The sequence below is a fragment of the Gossypium raimondii genome, chromosome 11, assembly GCF_025698545.1.
Source record: "Gossypium raimondii isolate GPD5lz chromosome 11, ASM2569854v1, whole genome shotgun sequence".
Taxonomy (NCBI): Eukaryota; Viridiplantae; Streptophyta; class Magnoliopsida; order Malvales; family Malvaceae; genus Gossypium; species Gossypium raimondii.
In genome coordinates, this window is record NC_068575.1 from 55,314,127 (window position 1) to 55,333,895 (window position 19,769).

The following is a 19,769-nucleotide window of genomic DNA, read 5'->3' on the forward strand; positions in this document are numbered from 1 at the left end:
GAAGCATCTTGGGTAAGGGGTCCAAGTCCAACCTGTTCCTTCCGTCATGTGGGCTTACATGTTCATGTTTCATTAATTAAAGGAATTTGGGAGAAATTATTTTATGAATATTTTTATATGTATTAATTAAAAGTAAAGTCATTTTTTTCACCTCATATGTACCGTCGATAAAGTAAGATCGAAATAGAAAAAAAGTGATGTGTTTATTTTAATTAGTAAAAGTATAAATAATATGATAAAGAAGGTTAATAAAATAATTTTTGGAATTTGGATATAAGACTGTTTGTTCTTGAAAATATTTTATCCTTTAGTTATTGGCGAGAACTACTAATTCAATTTCTTTTACTTCAAGGAATAAAACGATATTAATAGAAATGCAATATTTTAAATAATGTAAAAATTGTGGTCAAGTTTTGATTAAGAACAAAAAAAACTTGATGGTGATAAAAGATTTCTTTCTTTGATCCAATTATCGATTAGAAGATTTAGCTTGTATGAATCAATATTAATTTGATACTAATAACGACAGTCGTTTCAGAATGATAAAAATTTATATGCATCCGAGTTTAAAAATTTGTTAATAGTACATTTCTCCTTATATTGTATTATGTATGTATCGTGTCGTGTAAATGAAAATAAATAAATAGTCATAAGAATTATTTTACTAATTTAATGACATACCTATAGATAAGATCCACGTATGAATGTTTGAGATTTAACTAAAATGAATTGATCCTTTTAAATCCACCACTGACCACCTGTTCGTCCGTGCTTTTGCCATGTAGGAATGATATGTTTGATTCGCTTTGTCTTTTTCATTTCCTTTCTCGTTTTTTATAGGGATAGCTCGTGAGCTTCCCATAAGCTAAAAGTAGAATACGGGATAATCCAATAAAGGAAGATTTGGGTTTTTTTATTCAAAATAATACAAATAAAATTTCAATTACAAAAATAAAATAAGTTTTAGATTATTTATGAAAATGAAATATTTTTATAATAAAATTGAGTCCCACCGATCCGTCAGATGGTACCAGTTATAAAAATAATATTTTAATAAAACAACTAAAATTATATTTTAATAAAAAAAGGGTGAAGCCCATTTTTCAGGCAACATCCTTTTTCCCTTCTCACTTTTATTTATTTATTTTTAATTTGGGATGGTTGTGGTATAATTTTGAATTTCATACATTTATTTTATGAAAATTGAAAGTTAGTTATTTTATTAGGTGCTTTGGATCATCAATGGTTGATTTTCTTATCGTATTAGGTGTTTGCAATTACTCCAGATAGTCATGTTTGAGTTGTGACAAAACAAATTGTCAACATGTCATAATGTTCTATTGATGCTTAGGCTAAAGCTTTTATTGTGTTGATAGAGCTTGTCATTCACCATCTACGATGAGTGTTTGTTATTTTTTTCACTTGAATTGTATGATTCTATTAATTGAATGAAAAAAAAACCTCAAAATGACATGTCGGACATTAGCTTGAAAAGATATAAAATCTTTATCACCTAAAGATCTCAAATCATGATGATTTGAATATAAAAATCTAAATGATTATTCAAAAGATTTTAATAAATTATTATTATTTTTAAGTATTTCAGTAAAAAAAACCGATCATATCCATATATTTTTAAATATTTCATTTCATTTCATTTCATTTCATTATTAAAAGAAAATGCATGGAAATTGGACTAAGAGTTAGTTTGGCAATGCTTTTGAGAAGTGCTTTTGAAAAGTTTGGTTTAAAATTTGAGTGTTTAGCATTGCTGTCAAAAAGTGCTTTTGAGAAATAAAATGTCCATTTTAGACATGTTATTATCAAGTAACAAATATGCATTTAAATAATATTTAAATTAGTTAATGTTATTATATTTCAATAAGAATATAAAAATTATTATAACTTGTTGTTAATATTTTAATATATGAAATATAAATTTTAAATATTTTTAAGCAATAAATATTAATTATTTATAAAATTTAATTAGAATATATAAACTACATTTTAAATATTTAAATATAACCATTAAATATTTGTAATTAGTATTTTGAAAAATATTTTTTTATTTTTAATTCATAATTTTAACACGTTTGTAATTAAACACCAAAAAGAAAAAAAGGAAAGTACTATATTATTAGAGGGTGAAAAAGTAATTAAGCACTAAAAGTGCTTTTGGGAGAGAAAAAGCTAAAAATTTTAGCTTCTATTTTTCAGAAGTGCTTTTGAAAAGCACTTCTAAAAAATTAAAAATTTCAGCTAAAGCAATTTGTTTAGCACAACTTTTCTTTAAAAAGTGCGTTTAAAACTAAAAGTGTTTTTTTTAAGCACTGCAGAACAGGCCCTAAACCTCATAGAAAATCGACTTAAAACAAGACAATTTTAATATCTAAAGGCTATTGATTCAAACATCAAGATGCAACGATACAGAGCTGATAAGCTTCAAGTTTCAACGCAACCAAAACAAAATTATGGATACCATATTTCATTTTATCTTTTCCATTTAAAAATAATAAATTAATCTATATATACTAGATTAAAGAGTAAACTAGTTCTTTATGTTAAAATTTTCATTTATTTCTACTATTAAAAATTTAAAAAGTAGATGTAGAGCGAGATAGGGTGAATTTTTTTCTTTTAGATAGTGAGTATAGAGCGGTTATGATCGAGATAGGGTGAATTTTTTTCTTTTAGATAGTGAGTATAGAGCGGTTATGATAATTACTTGCCCCGCTCCAACTCGCTCAACTATATCAAATTCTCATTTTATCTTTGTATATGTAAACTATTAAAAAAGTAAAAAAGTTATAATGTACTATAAAAAAATCATATATTTTATGTTTAAATATTTTTTTGAAGAATTGTGTTTAAATTTTCACTTGACTTTAAAATGATTAAAAACTTTAAATATAAATAGCAAAAATTAAATTGAAGTAGAGCGGGGTGGAGTGAGGTGGAAATGGATGTATCCAAGGTCCATGGAAATAATAATGATTTTCAAGATTATACACTCATAATGGAGTGAGACGGATGGTGGAACAAAGCATGCCAACTATAGAGTGATGGTGAATTTAGCAATATATGTCCTCGCTTCGTTCCATTGCAATTCCTACTTATTATGATTGGTTCTTCAAGCATTCAGCTATAAAATCAAGCGGTAATTCCAATCCAAATTCTTGAAACTTCATTTTACCAAGGCAATAATCAAGGAAGGAGACAACCTAACAGTAAAAAATTGAAACGACATCGACAAGGCAAAAACTAATCGAAGGCAAACGGTGCATCAAGAAGCTTTCAAAGCAGCAACAAAGTTGTCGTAGATCATAATAGTACTAATACTTCCTTGCACATACCGATTATCTTCCTATCCATATTGATTATAATATATTGATTTTGATATTGTAGATCATCAACGTATAGTTGGTTTCACTTTGTCGTATTTCTAAGATATTTTAAGTTGGTTAAGTCATAATTTTCCATTCAAGTTCTCTTATACAATGTCAATTGTTATAACAATTAAGTTATATAAGGTATTTGAATAGACTATGATAATAGTTCACATCGTGTAGTACAAAAAGTCATTGAAGGTAAATGTTTCAAATAATGTTTTAACAAGTGACGTTTATGGTTGATCTCTCATTGTATCCCTTTATATTCTTTTATTTTTGAAAGAAAGATATTTATTAAAAAAAAGGAAGGTTTAGAATATCCTTATAAAAATTCACATTTAGGCCTAAATTAAAGCATGATTTGCATGTATCTTAATACAATATTTATGTACTTTGAAAATTGAATCTCATGTAAAGATTGTCTTTGATAGTGTTATAGTGATGCTCTTCGTAGTAACAAGAATAAAACGTTTTATTTTACATATGAGCCGACTCTAAACAAAAACATGGTCTAAAACATGCTTTTGGTGATGGACTGTACTGCCGACTGGAGTTCTACGGTTCGCAACAGGTCAGGGTTATGGTCCATGGCTCAGTGGACCACCATAACATACAAGGGGAGCACGCCTGTAACTAAAAGGAAAAGCCTTTCGGCTACGCAACCGCTACGCCCACACTGATGAACCGCCCAAAATTGAGCCTTTTTTCAATGATGCTTTGTTATCTTTATTTTTGTGTTGGGCGTGCGTGTCAATCAGAGAGGTTCACTTCCACTTTTGGATTTCAATTTTCACCATCACTTTTTTATATATTTTCATCTATATAATGTCAGGCTCAGTCAGCCAGTGAGCTCTCTTGTCTGCACACCTCGACTATCCAAACAGCAAATCCAATTCCACTTTCAATCAAAGATGCCGCTGTCTTTACCCAAAATCATTGTTCATTTCAGGCATGTATTGGTGGTACTGTCGGTGGGGATGGCAATGTTGTCAACTTGTTTAACCCAAGATTCCAAATGTGAATTCAAAGCAATCTTCAACTTTGGCGACTCAAATTCTGATACGGGCGGCTTTTGGGCTGCTTTCCCGGCTCAGTCGGGACCTTTTGGCATGACCTTCTTCCACAAACCATCTGGTCGTGCTACTGATGGCAGACTTATACTTGATTTCTTGGGTAAAAACTCTGATAAGCTTCTATTTATTTATCATCTTATTCTTTTAGATTCTGATTTTACCATCATTACTAAATTTCAACCTCTGCCCTGAGAGAGTGAAGATCTGGGAAATCAGATATGTTAGCTCCTTTTAACAAAACTAGTTATTTTTAATGATTGTTTCTAATATTTGCAGCACAAGCACTGGGAATGCCATTTATCAGCCCATACTTGCAATCAATAGGATCTGATTATAGGCATGGAGTTAACTTTGCAACGCTGGCTTCCACAGTGCTTTTGCCTAACACTTCATTATTTGTTACTGGGATCAGTCCTTTTTCTTTGGCCATTCAGCTTAATCAGATGAAGGAATTCAAGGCCAAAGTTGTTGAATATCATTCTGGGAATACAAAAGGTACCACACCACCACATTTCTCGTTACTCAAATGATAATAAAATGTTGACAACATTTCCTTTTACTAAAGATCGTTAAGTGTTAAACACTGTTAGGATCAACGCAGCTGCCTTCACCGGATATCTTTGGGAAATCAATCTACACCTTTTATATTGGTCAGAATGATTTTACTTCAAATTTGAAAGCCATTGGTATCGAGGGAGTGAAGCAATATCTTCTTCAGGTGGTTTCCCAAATTGCTGCCACTGTCAAGGTTGGGAACTGAGAATGATAGTGATAGTTTTACAAACTCAAATTTTTTAATTTGGGATTGAATTTCGTGGCTGGATTTTCCAGGAGCTATTTGGTCTAGGGGGACGTACATTTTTGGTTCTAAATCTTGCACCAGTTGGTTGTTATCCAGCGTTATTAGTGCAGCTGCCTCACGAAACCTCGGACTTAGACAAATTTGGTTGCCTTATCTCTTACAACAAGGCTGTGGTCGATTATAATAACATGTTAAAGGAGGCACTAAGCCAAACCAGACGAGAACTTCCCAATGCTTCTTTAATATATGTGGACACTCATGCTGTACTTTTGCAGCTTTTCCAGGATCCCACATCCCATGGTAATTTACATTCTTCGAATAAAGTGAATTTCCACATTGCAAAGTTGGGTTTTATAGTATTTTAGTTCAATATATACATTGGATGAACCCCTTTTGTCTTTTTTTCCTGAAACAGGTCTTAGATATGGTACTAAAGCTTGTTGTGGATATGGTGGTGGCAACTATAATTTTCACCCAGAGGTTTATTGTGGGAATACGAAGGTGATGAATGGAACCAAGGTGACAGCATCGGCATGTAAAGACCCCAACAACTATGTTAGCTGGGACGGGATACATGCTACTGAAGCAGCCAACAAACTTACTACATTGGCCATTCTTAATGGCTCTTACTTTGATCCTCCATTTCCACTTCACAAGCTCTGTTATCTACACCCTGTAGGTTGACAGTAGTCCTCTCTGTTCATGAATAGTCATCATGATCAACTTCAACTGCTTACTTGGATTATCAAAAAACCAATGAACTTCAACGGCCAGTTTCGGATTCTCATTCCTGTTGAGAGCATAACTCGTGAATGTAAAAATATAGCAGCTTTCATGCTTGTTTGAAGCCTTTTTCTTCATTGAACATAATGATGATTAATGAGTATTGCAGCATTAGCCTAAGTTGATGATGACTTATCTATTGATAGTATAAGCAAGAGGAGTTGCTCTTTCAATCTTCATTAAGAGAGATTCTTTGTAAAAGAAATATGTTAGTCAAAAAGGTCGTACCAATTAGATGTATAGAAGCAGAGGAATCAAAATCAAATGAATGCAGTTCATTAAATAAAACAGACTTTTCCCCAATTAGTGTTTAGTTGGATTATCAAAAAAATGCTTAGCTAAATCATGATACTAAGACAAGTCTTTTTAACGTGGTACTAAATAAAAAAAATCTAAGCTATGGTCCAATATTAATCAAATTGCAAGATCTAAACATTCACCTTATCTAGTGATCAATGGTAGTACAGTCAACTTCCTGGACCAACAAATTCGCCTTACACAGATCAAGACAATTAATCCCATGCATCCAGTTTCTGCTCCTTTAAACCCTATCCATCCATTCCACATCAACAATTTAATACTATTTTTTTTATAATTACTTTTATTAAAATTTGATTTGCTGTTATTTGATAAATTATAATATTAAGAATTGAATTTAAGTTATAAAATATGTTTGATTTTTAAAAATTATAAAATACTTTAAGGATCATATTAAAAGAAATAAAAATTTTAAGGTTAAGGTTAATATTTGAGGGATAATGTTAAAATTTAAGTTAAAATATGCTAAATTTATTCAGTTTACTTTTCAAAGTTTATAATTTATGTATAATTTAAGGTGAATTATTAACACTATTATTATTTTTGTTGATTTTGCTAACATAATATTGTGAAATTAAAAAAATACTCACTTAATAGCCATGTAACAAAAAAATGACGTCATAGTGAACCTAAAATTAAAAAAAATAATAACAATTGCATTTTTAAATTTAAAAAGTAAATGGACAAATTTTTTTGAAATAAAAAGGGACTAAATTCTAAAAATATAAAAAGAATAGTGGGACTTGCCATGTGGAATGGTGTTAACGTGTTGAAATTGCCATCTGGACATCATTACAGAACGCGTGGAATGGATATCTTTAATGGGATGAGAGTATCTGTGATGGGACAAATCATATCATTTATTCTGACTTGATGGTATATAGAAGTTGAACTCATATGGTGTTTGGTGACAAACGACATCACATTCCTAATGAAAGCCTGAAAGTCTAGGTACCGGATGGCTTATGCTTGTCCAAATGATTGTGCCAGAAAGTAAGACTTGTGAATGACTTCTCAATTTGTTGCCGATTGGCTTGCTGCTTAGGTGTCCTTCCAACTTGCCACTTGTCATTATACAGAAGGGGTTATAACATGTAGCATGTTTTACTTCTTTTTTTTTTGGTGAATGAGAAGAGTAGGATAAAGCCCTGACAGCAACGCGATTAGTGCGACTCAAATCTAGACCACACCTGACGCGACGAACTTCTTAACTATCATGCCAGCACATGAGGTTCTACTTTTTTTTAAATATACATAAAAATCACTAAAATTATTGAGCTTTTAGTCAAATAATATTGTTTATGTATGTATGTAGAATGATATCAGGTTAATATATATGGAAGTATTTGAACTTGACAAATTATACCTACTTGATACTTAAAATTTTTTTCTTGAGCCTAACTAGTATCTAAACATGAAAACCTTGGTACTTCTTGTAGGTACTTGTTTAATATCGTTAATAAATGTTGATGTGGCACTATTGACTAATACAATAGTAACACGTGATAATCTCAAATGTACAGTTAACACGTTTCATTGTCAATGCCATATAAGTATCACATCAATACATTTTAAAGATGTTAATGAGTTAAATTAACTTACAATTTTTAAGTTTAAGTATTAGGTTAAAAAGATTTAATACTAAATAGATATAAGCAGTCAAATTCAAACAGGTATATACATACGAAAAGGAAACAAGTAACAAAAGTAGAATACAATTTGGGGGCAACAGAGAAAAGCGAAATGACGAAACAAGACAGCATCAGCATGTGGGAGTTCGTTTGATTTTTGGCCTTTTTCTTTTCTTAAAAAAAAGAAAGAAAGAAAGAAAGCAGAAATGAGTGAAGAGAGAGACCTCAAGCGTAGATTTGCAGATAGAGAACCAACCACTCATAATCCTAATCTTATCCACGTGTCCTTCTCCTTAATCACTGTTTCTAAGTTAGCAAACTCCAGTCCTTTTCTTTTCCCAATTTCAAAATTAATTTGTAAAACAATAAAAAAAAAAAGAGAAGAATCTTTGAAGAGAGCCTCAATAAATTGTAAAACAAGGCCGCTAAAGTATAGGATTTGTAGCGTTTGGAGCGGCCACATATCACATACTGCGAAAATTCATTTAGAAATGGCGACAGCTGCATCCTCTTCATCCTCCATGGTAGCCACCGCCGTTTTGATTCCTCGTTTTCCGGCAGCCTCCGTTAGAACTACCGGCTGCAGTGCCTTGCCGCCTCTACCTCCTCGCGTTTCAACCGCTTCCTTGTCTTTTTCCTCTTCCGTTAAGCTAATCCCAGGTAATCTGCTATTAGGTTCCCTTTTACCACTCACTTCACTTGCATAATGTGCATTCATTTCAATACTTATGAGTTGACTTTCTCTTGTGTTCTTCTACCCATCTTTGAAATGGATATGCTATCCGAATTTAACACGGTGATGCAGTGGGTGAGGCCAACTACTTTATTTGTTTTTACGTCTCCTGGCATTGAAACTGGAGTTGAGATTTCAATAGATGAAATAGAGCAAAGATTGGGATAGAATTTGAGTACAAGTTTCAAAAAAATCTATTTTTCTGTTCTTTCCTTTTTCACTTTTAAACTTGGAGGGAGCCATGTAAAATGCATATTCAGTAATTGCTTATGGAGAGAACTTCAGATAAAATGTTTTAATTGTTCTTTCTTCCTAATGCATTCAGCATAAATAAGCCCAACAAATTGTTTTCGTTTGGGTTGTCGCAGTCTTTCTTTCTTTTTTTTCTTTTATATGCTGAGATTCTGTGCATTTCATAAAAGTCTCTGGGATATGTATGCCTTGGCTTATTATTTTAATCCCTGTCCACTTTTTTTATTTCAAAAACAGAATCCAAGAGGTTTTCTCTGCTGCAGACAAAAGCCTCAGAAGAGACCTCTGTTGATGCTGGTGATCTTTTCGCTGACTTGAAGGAAAAGGTGAGAGAACATGGCCTTTTTACTGTACTACTAACAATTCCAGTCTTTATATCTTCTATATAATCAATTTTTGGAATCAAGTGTTTAATCCAACTGGTTCATGCAACACCCTTAAATGATTGCATCTTATACATCTAAGATTCGGATTCCAATATCTGTAACCCCTTCAATATGCTCAACCCCAGTCTATGGCCACGTTTGTTAAAGGAATAAAATGGTTTATTGCTTTAAAAGCTTCTTAGGCTGAACTGACTTGGCTTCTTTCCAATGTTTACTAGTGGGATAAAGTTGAGGACAAGACCACAGTTGTTCTTTATGGTGGTGGGGCATTAGTTGCTGTTTGGCTATCATCAATTCTTATTAGTGCCATTAACTCGGTCCCTTTGGTAAATGAACTCTTAACGCTACACTTCACTACTCAGCCATGAATTTGCTGCAACTTGTCTTCCCTTTCGATTAGGCTACTCATCCAATCTGAAACAATTTTCTGTGTTAACCAGCTTCCGAAGATAATGGAGTTGGTAGGAGTTGGATACACAGGATGGTTTATCTACAGATACCTTCTCTTCAAGGTAAGATTCACTAATGAATCTTAGTACCTGATAACCTTGTTCTTTTTGGGTCAGCCATCCTGCGTTAATCATCATTCAAATACTGGCAAAGTGTTAAATTGGCATTCTAAGCAAGAACTCTGGGGAGATTTACATGTGCATGAAGAGATAATGATGTATTTGAACCAAATATTTAAGAGTTACACACGAGACCTTTAAATCTTAAAAATTGGCTTATGTTTGAGACATGTATATAATTACTAAAAACCATGTGCTAACAACATCCTAATTTCCTCAGTCAAGCAGGAAAGAACTAGCCACGGATATCGAGGCACTGAAGAATAAGATTACTGGAACTGAATAGATGCCCAACAATGTCATGTTCATTTATTTGCTATCATTATCTTTTTACTCCTTTTTTGTAACCTGTAAAAGACACATCAATATCCTGTAATTGTAGGATTGCTGTGCATGAAATATTGTTTTATTTGGCCTGTTAATGAGATGATACTTGTCAATTTGCTGTGTACGACTATAGCTTCCATCTTATACATATGTATATATATCATGTTAATGTGGAGAACCGTTTCCTCCATTCAAATGTATATTGAATCTGATATATTTACTTATTCCCTTGGCACAATGCCTATGAATCAAATTCAAGCCGCACAGATAATAAGTAACAAATTCGAGCGTGCATAAGCTTTCTTGATATCTCTCCGTAAATCTGCGGGTCTGCCTAAACTTAAGTTGAACAGTTTTCTCCAAGGAAGGTGGAATCATGACTCTTTTTCCTATACATATATGGAGTCCAACAGCGTGAATGTCTCTACTTTCCCTACGGCTAAAGGTACAAGTCTTGGAGAAAACAATAACACGCGTTGTTAAAGCTAAAACTTGTTAAATATTAGAATGTACCTAACCATATGAAAGGGAAAAAGAGAACTTTTCAGAGCAAAATCAATATAATTATTGGCAGTGCCATCGTCTTCCCCTTCATTCTCATTCAACTTTGCTTTCTTACGGATTTCGCCCCCGAGCCCCATCAGCCTTGTCATATTGATAATCCCCGAGTCAAGGCTTACAAAGATGTTACATCGCCGGCAGCGATCCAGGCCATCTAACAAAACCTTTTGATAACAGAGACCACCGCAATACTGAGGTAGCGGCTTCCAATACAAATAAAAATCATCTTAAAGTAATTTGCTTAAATACATATAAATAAGTTAACATAGACGTTAATCCACCTCCATAGCCAAACAAACCCATCAACACGATCCTTGAAGAAACAAAAACAAAAGTTTATCCATTTACTTTTAGATTGCCTTTGGCTCATTATCTGAGCAGAGCAACAACAAAAGGGGAGTTAGAAGGCAGAAATTCGATGGATCAAACAGGAGTTGGTTAGTGCCTGATGGTTAACTCAGCTCGAAGATGGAGTATACCATTTATGAAGTAAAGACTGTCTTCAGCCATGAAAGAAGTCCAGGGTATAGCGAATAAATTCCGGTAGCCAACAGCCTTGCCGCCGGTGAATGTGTAGTTGCCTTTGTATTTGCTAACAAACTCCTCTGTTGGCTTTGACCTTGCTGCAAATTCATAGTCCACTGCAAAACTAACAGAACCCTTTTCCTGCATTCCTAAAAACAACCCGAAGCAATGGAAAGAGCTCTGCTGGTCCATGTTGCAATGGGCTGAGAGGAAGAAACCTTGTCCACCCAGGTGGAATGCCTGAGAATAAACTCGTCCAGAAGGGAATAAATTTGCACACTCCTCCCTCTTCAAGTCCAGGTACACAACACATTGCTGACGGGGAAGTTCAAATTCCACCACCTTAACAGGCCGATACTTGTAAGCTCGCTCAATAAAGCGACGGTTCAAGCTGGCAGACTCCTCTGCAGCCAAACTTCGTTGTCTATGTGGAGCTTCAGCCTTGAAAAAAAGGGCCTCAAGCACAAGTTTCGATGAAACCTCATGATCAAAATCGTTACTTGTTAACACTTTCTTAAGCTTCCGGCAGGTCATATAAGGGAAGCGAATAAAGCGAGCAAGGCGTGAACCAACCACTTCCCTACGCTCTTCCAGTTTTGGGTACTGAGCCCTTGCCCACTTTAACACGAAGTCATACACAGCATCTTCAGATGCGATTTGCAGATCATCACTGGACAATATTGCCTCAATCCCAGCTAGTGGCAAAGCCATTACCTCTTCTTGGCACCTGGTAAAATGCGCTCCAAAAGCATAAATAAGCATCTACATATGCATGATTTCTACTTTGACTATGCCCAAAACAAGAAGAGGGAGAGAAAGAAAAAGGGCAACTAAATTCGCTGCTTGGTCTCTTCTACTGTCATTAACATTAGCTTTCAACTCATCCTTAAGTTCTCCCAAGACTATCACAATTAAATCTTTGTAATTTTTCTTTTCGAAAAAGAACATTAAAGCTAGTTGTCCAAGTTAAGAATGCAATTTTTCAGAACATACAGATCCAAGGAGCTCAAAAGAATACTTCTAGGACATGTAAAGATGGAGACTTGAAACTTATTAAACATCTCAGAGTTTTGTCTCACTGGCAGTTCAAACTAGACAAGGTACGTAATCACATCACAAGACTAACAAAACTATCGATGTCATGTCAAAAAGAAAAGGGAGGTGGAGGGAGATGAAGCTTGCAGAAGAGCTTACTTGGTAATGTCTTTGTAACGGGCAGCGAGATACTGCTTTGCAGCATCAGTCAATGGTTGGACAGCTTCGGCCATTAATACACTCGAGGGAAGATCCAAATAAAGCAAAGCTGACTCTGGTGTCATAGGCAAATTGCGCAATAGCCGGCTGCAGTATCTCATACAAGAGGCAACCTCAAATTTGTCAGCGGCCATCAGCACATCAAGCAATTCAGGAGCTGTGGTGACAGATAAGTTGTTGCTATACATAAAATTCAAAAGCTCCATGAGAGCAGCTTCCTCTGTATGTCAATACCGTAGAAGTTGTCATTTAACTTAGCCTGCTCACACTTGTTTGAATAAGTAACATAACCAAGAACCATATATTGAAGTTTATGCATACCAGAGGCATTGATTCTTAAGGTTACATGCCGTTGCTCCGACTCCCTCATCCCATTTGAGAAAAGCTACAATTTGTCAATAAACAAGTAAAAGAAACTAATTATCAATAAGAAGAGAGGCGACAAACATTCTTGCAAACTATATTTCAATTCCAGAAACATGACGTCTCTTTTAGTATTTTCTCATGAAAAACTTTTAAAGAGAAACAATCTCTTACCTTGTAGAAGAAGGGACTTTTTGCTGCTAAAATGGGAGAACTGATATGCAATGTTTTAACTCTCAGAACTGTAGAACAATCCATGCTCCAGCTTGATTCATTGCTATTCGCATCCTCATCACCTACAAAAGATACAAGAAAGATCAGAATGTGTACCATGGAAAATGGTAGTAAATGAACCAAATTGTATGATGTCTAAACAAAATCAAAACCTGATTGTATTTCTTCAACCATTGCCACTGGCTCCTCGTCTTGATTCTCAAAGCCTCCACCACCGTCCATATCAGGCTGGATGTCATTTAACATCTGCTCCTCAGGACATAAACTAAGATCCAAAACTGGAAAAGAAAATCAAAAGCGTTAAAAACCAGGCCACATTACGCAGTAGACTACGTTACTGTACAAGACATATGTAGTCGCAAAGATTCACAGACAGCACAGGGTTTAAAAAAAAGAACGTCAGTCAAACACAAAAGCTTATTAACATGTTCATATGTCCAAGTGAGAAAATCTCAACTCTTTAAAATCTACGCCCTAACAACATCGTATCAGGCTCCCATTGACCCCTTTTAAGTTCTATGCACTTAATGTCTTTGTGCATGGATAGAGGCCGCGGAAGGGGGGCGGGGGGGGGAACTTAATTTAGGACAAAAACAATTCAGCGCAATCTTTTATTTATAAAATATCAAACAAGTAAATTTAATAACTTGATTATGAATTTGTTCACTTTAACAAAAGTCCACAAAGAACCGATTTTAGAAATTGAAATTAGTAGGTTTGAAATTTAAAATTTTCTTTGATTTTCTCAGCTAACCAAACAGAAGGTATGAGAGAGTTCTAAGAAAAAAAAGAGAAATGAGAAAAAGGGTTTCATAAACAAACCGGTTTCCTTCTTGATATCCTCTCGACGCCTTTTGCGGTGGCGAGCCCAGTCGGCGATGCTTGTGCAACCCTCTCCATCGGGGCGGCACTGAGGGGGCCCACCCATAATCTCAATCCGAAGAAGTCTATCGGAGAAATTACTATCGTTGAAAGCGAAACCGAAATCACCATCGGAGCTAGACGCCCCACGCGAAAAATCTGGGACCATCTCAGTTCTCGGGTCAAACAGATCCGAATTCAATTGATCTCTCATTGATTCCAATCCCCGCCTAAATCCAAAAAGAGCCGAGGAAATGAGATGGCAAAGAAACGAAACCCTAGAAATTATGAAGTAGAGATTCTTTTCCTAAACTAAAAGGAGGAGGGAGGAGGTGGATTTAGTTTAGGCTTAGGGCTTAGGCACCACAATTGCAAACACCCATAATTAAACTGAAGAAAGCTTTGCATTTGCTGCCATTTTGTAGTAAGAATCTGTTTGAGCTTTCTCGTTTTTCTGTTTCATTTCTTTGGTTTTTTGGTGTTTTCGCACTTTTCTGATATCCGTAAGCGGTTGTTTTACCAACACATTCAGTAAAATTAGAACAAGGCTGAATCCATTTGGGTGAAAATATATAGATTTTATATTTAAACAACATTTTTATGTAAATCATATTTTGAGAAATAATAATGTTTTTTTCTTAATTTTTTTAAAAAATATCTAATCTAATATAGATTTATTTATTTATAGCTAGGTTTTTTTACAAAATAGAAAATTTTAGTTACATGGCATAATTGGTTATCCAACATTTGGCAGCATAATACAATGCCACGTGCCATTACAATCTACACAATCAAAATTCCACCCATTTTCAAGCTATTAATTTATATTCGATAAAAATACATTAAATGCTGAATATAATAGAAAATTTTATATGAATATTCCAAATAAAGTAAGAAATAAGCTAACATAAAAATACAGTACAGTGTGAAAAGTCAATTTCCACTGATTTTTCATACTAAAAAATGCAATTTTATATTACATTAAAAAATACATCTTAATGCTGAATATAAAGGCAATTTTATATCAGTATTCAAAATAAGGTAAAAAATAAGCTAACATTAAAATTTACAGTGTGAATAGATAATTTCCACTGATATATAATATATAGATTTATACTCAAAATAAATTATTTTAAATATTATAAATATTGGTAATTAATAATAACATCTAAATATTATTTTGATATTAATAATGATGATGTGTCAAAATTAGAGTATCCACTTGTCACAATCTTAGACCTCCATATAGGATTATTTCCTTAAATATTGTGTACCTTGTAATATAATATACAAATATGATATGGTATATACTAAAATAAATTAAATTAAATTATTGTTAAATATTATAAATACTAGTAATTAATAATAATATCTACACATTAATTTAATATTAATAGCGGTGATGTGTCAAACAATTAGGGCATCCACTAACATAGTTTTAGACCCTCCATAAAATTATTTCCTTAAATATTGTGTATATAGTAATATATAATACTAATTTTCTATCTCGTGCGATGCATGAGTTGTTCATGTGTTTTATAAATTTATTATTTAAATAATAATATATTAACTAAAATTATTGATGAAACAATATTTGAAAGATATAAACAACTTAAATGTATATTAAGTTTTTCTTTTTAGTTGTTGTATGGGTTGAGGAGGGTTATGGGTAGTTTTAGGTATTGTGTTAATATGATCAAAACTTATAATAATATTGTTTAAGATAATTATGAGGAAGGAATTTAAAGATAAAATTGTTATAATATGTATATATAATTAGTGATTTAAAATATTAAAAATATATATTATAGGTAAGTTAAGAAATAAATTTTAAAATAATTTTTTTTTGAAAAATTCGACTGGACTTTATTGATAAATTACAAAAATAAAGTTCATTGGGCTAAACCCAATTTGCCCTAAGAAAACAAAATAACAAAATTAAGCAGGCCAATATCTGTTTGGTTTGCACAAAAAAAGAGAAAATAAATGAAATTTTAAATTGTTTCCAGCCGAACAGTCAGTTGGCCTTCATAAATGATACTGACGTTTCTTCTTCCCAAGACCACTGAAACATAAAAGCAAATCTTTCCATATCTTTTCCTTATCAATTTTGCTTTTCAGACCTGTGCTATTCCACCCATTTCAAATGTCGTCTCATATTACCGACCGCTGAAGTCTTCTCATTTCTTTTACTCTGAAGAAACCCGATGAATTGGCTCCATTTCTCCTCTAGATGATCGTAAAGTCTCTCCCTCCAGGTACTGTTCCCTTCCCTTCTTGAGTGTTTCTCTTGCTAGACTGTGGGCTTCTTTGTTCTCTAACCTCGGGATAAAATAGAATCTGACACTTCGATATTGATCCTTTAAGCTTTGAATATCACTGATTATTTAAATAATATTAAATTTTAGAAAAAAAAATTTAATGATTTTAGAAATAATATATATAATAAATTTTAATTTTAGAAATAAAGTTTTAAATAATTTATTTTTGAATAAAATAAAGTTTGAAATAATGTAAAAGTATAAATTTGATCTATGAAAAATTAAATAAATAGCTCACTAATTATTGTTTGTGGTATGGATAATGTTGTAGATAGAAGTGAAATATTTAAAATTATTATAGCTAAATTGCATAAATATTTTTAAAAGATTTTAAAATCAAATTTAAAGGAAAAATAATTTGACTATCATTAAAATTATTTTCTATTAAACATAATTTAATGCAATATAGTAAATAAGATTTATGAACTTACATTTTAAATATAGAGAAAGTAATCATTTAATAATTACGATTATAAAATTATTTTATGTTAAATAATTTTATTTATTAACCGAGTTATGGTTGTATTTATTATAAACATAAATTGTCATTTTTTCACATCTATTAATAATATATAAATAATCAAAATTATTTTAATATTTTCTCATTATATCTTGATATTAAATAAAATGATTAAAATGTCACTCACACGCTAAAAAAACAAGTGGAGATTGAGTATTGGTTTCTTACGTCCGAATTTGAATGTTGGATATCACATTTTTATCCAACTACACTTTTGCTTATGGTTGTAAAATCTTGACCCTAATCTTCTCTTTATTGCATATATCATATTATTTGTAACTACAAATTATATGTTTTATTACATGAATATGTAATTTTCACACTCTGAGTTACTAGTATGAATAAAAATCAAAGTTGGAGGTGAATAAGAATCTATTATATGGGTAACAAAATGTAATGTCCCAAAATTACTACAGAAGAAAGTAGGTATCCTTAATATAGTAAAATAAGGAATAAAGTGACAAAAGGGAAATTTTGAGTTATGGCAACATTGGAAAGTATATTATGATATATTAATTCAAGAAAGGATTAAATCGTAAAAGTGAGAAAAGTTTTGTTGATTAAGAGTAAATACTCAAAATTTGAGGGTAAAGTGTAAATATGAAAATTTGAAGGACCAATGGTGAAAATATTTTAAGGGTGGAATAATCTAGAAACTAAGGAAAATGGATGAATTAGGACCAAATTGAAAATGTGAAGAATTTTGAGGGACTAAATTGCAATTTTATCAAATTAAGTGATGACTCAAAGATGAAATTTTTAAAGATTATAAAGGGCAAAATGATCAATTAGAAGAGAGAGAAATCTAGAAGGCAATGATGATGTTGGAGATATTTTAGATTAATTAAATAAATATTAGTTTATTAATATTTTAATTTGATTTTAAATATTATTTTATTATTTTATTTAGTATATATATAAGAAAAGGAAGATGAAAAATCACCATCCCACCATTTTTTCCCATGCACCAACGTGAGAAGAAGAGAGAAAGAAAGAAAGTTTTACTTTCTTTACAAATTGGTCCTTCCACAAAAAATTCAACATTTTCACCTAGAAATCAAAAGAATTTCAATATCCATCAAGAGAGAAAGATAACAAGGAGACTATGGGGAGCTAGAATATCAAGTTCGATTCAAGAAAGAGAAGCTGGAGGAGAGAGAAAATTAAGTTAAAGGTTGAAACTAATAGGAGAAGGTAAGAACATCAAGATTTCAATATATTTTTAAGTTTGATATTATTGAAAAGCATAGAAATGATGTTATAGTAGAGTTTTCTTATATAAGGTCTAATGTTCTTGATATATTAGTGAAGGGAAATAAGTGAAAGTGGTGAGAAATATTATAGAGAAAGGGAATAAGGGAGTTATAAACTTAGTAATCAACATCTTGCACTAAAACAGTTTTAGACAGCAGCAATAGGTTAACTTTGAAAAATCACCATAAATTTTGAAGATCGAATTAGAGGATGAACAGAATATGAAATTAAATCTTATTGAGTCTAGTTTCTCATAGAAGAAACGGCGTAAGTAATGGAATTGTAAATCATGAGATATAATAAATTTTGTGAGACAATGTCAGAATGAATTCGGTTTCCCCTGTTCTGACTTTGGAAAATTTTTCAAAAATTTGAGAAAAATAATTAAGGGCTTAAATTTATATGTTAAAATCCTTAATTAGTCTATTCTCAATAGAAACAAATGGTAACATCATCCAAATCCCGTATGAGGAGATAATTAATTTTTAGTGAAGAAGGGTCGAAACTATTAGACAACAAAACTGGGATGACTTTAAAGAATAAACTGCACTTATTGGCTAAACCATAAATTCTGAAAATTTTATGGTAAGAATATATATGAGCCTAGTTTCATATAAATTTATCAGATCTTAATTCGGAGTTCCGTAGCTCAAGATATAAATAATTTAGTAACTATGCATAAGTGGACAACTTTGAATGAATATATAAATAAATAGTGAAATTATAGATAATGTTACATATAAGCATGTTATATATATTAAGGATGTGGAATTGAGAGGAGGAGGAGGAAAAATATATGATTATTCAACTAGCATGAGTTTTCATTCAAAATGATTAATTTGCATGTTTTAGGTTCAGGGACTAAATTGAATAAAAGTAAAATTTTAAGGGTAAATTTGCGAAATGTCAAAAAGTGACCAAATTGCATGAAATGAATTGTTTTATCATTTAAATTAATAAATTGAATAAAATATTAATTTAGATCAAGATTGGGTGGAAATTCGAGGAAAATAGAAAATTATCAAAATGTCCCTGAATTTTGGTATTTCTGCAATTTAGCCTGGTAAGTTCGTATGAATTATGTTCTGTATAATTTTAATTAAAGTGAATGTTATTTGGTGATGAATATTATATAAATATGTGTTTTATTATTGGAATTGAATTATTATTGGTAATATGTATAATTATTAGATGTATTGAAATGATTATCGGAAGCTCGATTGGGTTGGAAGCTTATCGGAGATATATCACACTATCCATTGGTTCTATCAGTAATTTTGGATGATTTGATTCTGGTTATAATGGCATGTATAAGTTAAATTGGCCAACATTAGCTCATTAATGTTTTGATTTTGATTGGTTAAAATTATGAATGCTTGATGAAATAAAATGTTTGTAAATTATTTTGTAAACTCCGGTAATGCTCTTTGTCGAAACCACTTTTTTGAAAACAAAAAAAAGTTTAGTTGTCGACCAAAAAAATAGAAATTGGAGTCGCCACCGATCCTTTATCGAGGTGTGACCGGTTCACCCAAGGAAATTTTAGGTCTGCGAATTTTGAGAAAACAGGTTCGGGAGTCGGTTACGCACGAGGAATGGTTAGCACCCTCGTG

At 32.1% G+C, this 19,769-nt stretch overlaps 3 protein-coding genes and 1 long non-coding RNA gene across 4 annotated transcripts; 3 read left to right on the top strand and 1 right to left on the bottom strand.

The window, feature by feature from the left end:
- The first annotated feature begins 4,050 nt into the window (after nucleotides 1-4,050).
- Nucleotides 4,051-6,167, top strand: LOC105802760 (GDSL esterase/lipase At4g01130). The gene is made up of 5 exons (XM_012634591.2): nucleotides 4,051-4,562; nucleotides 4,739-4,957; nucleotides 5,053-5,210; nucleotides 5,294-5,564; nucleotides 5,680-6,167. The coding sequence occupies exons 1-5, from the start codon at nucleotides 4,301-4,303 to the stop codon at nucleotides 5,946-5,948; spliced, it is 1,179 nt and encodes a 392-aa protein (XP_012490045.1). The 5' UTR covers nucleotides 4,051-4,300; the 3' UTR covers nucleotides 5,949-6,167.
- Nucleotides 6,168-8,294: 2,127 nt separating this feature from the next.
- Nucleotides 8,295-10,376, top strand: LOC105802761 (protein CURVATURE THYLAKOID 1A, chloroplastic). Its single transcript, XM_012634592.2, has 5 exons — nucleotides 8,295-8,656; nucleotides 9,219-9,307; nucleotides 9,586-9,693; nucleotides 9,808-9,879; nucleotides 10,157-10,376. Exons 1-5 carry the CDS (start codon nucleotides 8,488-8,490, stop codon nucleotides 10,220-10,222), a joined length of 504 nt encoding a protein of 167 aa, XP_012490046.1. The 5' UTR covers nucleotides 8,295-8,487; the 3' UTR covers nucleotides 10,223-10,376.
- Nucleotides 10,377-11,046: 670 nt separating this feature from the next.
- On the bottom strand, nucleotides 11,047-14,607 carry LOC105802759 (BTB/POZ domain-containing protein POB1). The gene is made up of 6 exons (XM_012634589.2): nucleotides 14,023-14,607; nucleotides 13,353-13,478; nucleotides 13,141-13,262; nucleotides 12,925-12,988; nucleotides 12,544-12,823; nucleotides 11,047-12,076 (listed from the first exon to the last, which is right to left on the bottom strand). Exons 1-6 carry the CDS (start codon nucleotides 14,273-14,275, stop codon nucleotides 11,263-11,265), a joined length of 1,659 nt encoding a protein of 552 aa, XP_012490043.1. The 5' UTR covers nucleotides 14,276-14,607; the 3' UTR covers nucleotides 11,047-11,262.
- Nucleotides 14,608-15,952: 1,345 nt separating this feature from the next.
- Nucleotides 15,953-19,484, top strand: LOC128034976 (uncharacterized). Its single transcript, XR_008191358.1, has 2 exons — nucleotides 15,953-16,319; nucleotides 19,348-19,484. It is a non-coding gene; the product is annotated as an uncharacterized LOC128034976 (long non-coding RNA).
- Nucleotides 19,485-19,769: the final 285 nt, after the last annotated feature.

Excerpts from the sequence above, each read along its gene's own strand:
- LOC105802760 (XM_012634591.2), top strand. The coding sequence starts at position 4,301 with ATGCCGCTGTCTTTACCCAAAATCATTGTTCATTTCAGGCATGTATTG. Across the intron at positions 4,563-4,738 it reads ACTTATACTTGATTTCTTGG|CACAAGCACTGGGAATGCCA; the intron begins GTAAAAACTCTG and ends TAATATTTGCAG. Across the intron at positions 4,958-5,052 it reads TCATTCTGGGAATACAAAAG|GATCAACGCAGCTGCCTTCA; the intron begins GTACCACACCAC and ends AAACACTGTTAG.
- LOC105802761 (XM_012634592.2), top strand. The coding sequence starts at position 8,488 with ATGGCGACAGCTGCATCCTCTTCATCCTCCATGGTAGCCACCGCCGTT. Across the intron at positions 8,657-9,218 it reads TTCCGTTAAGCTAATCCCAG|AATCCAAGAGGTTTTCTCTG; the intron begins GTAATCTGCTAT and ends TTTCAAAAACAG. Across the intron at positions 9,694-9,807 it reads CCATTAACTCGGTCCCTTTG|CTTCCGAAGATAATGGAGTT; the intron begins GTAAATGAACTC and ends TGTGTTAACCAG.
- LOC105802759 (XM_012634589.2), bottom strand. The coding sequence starts at position 14,275 with ATGAGAGATCAATTGAATTCGGATCTGTTTGACCCGAGAACTGAGATG. Across the intron at positions 13,479-14,022 it reads GGATATCAAGAAGGAAACCG|TTTTGGATCTTAGTTTATGT; the intron begins GTTTGTTTATGA and ends TTTCTTTTCCAG. Across the intron at positions 12,989-13,140 it reads AAAGTCCCTTCTTCTACAAG|CTTTTCTCAAATGGGATGAG; the intron begins GTAAGAGATTGT and ends GACAAATTGTAG.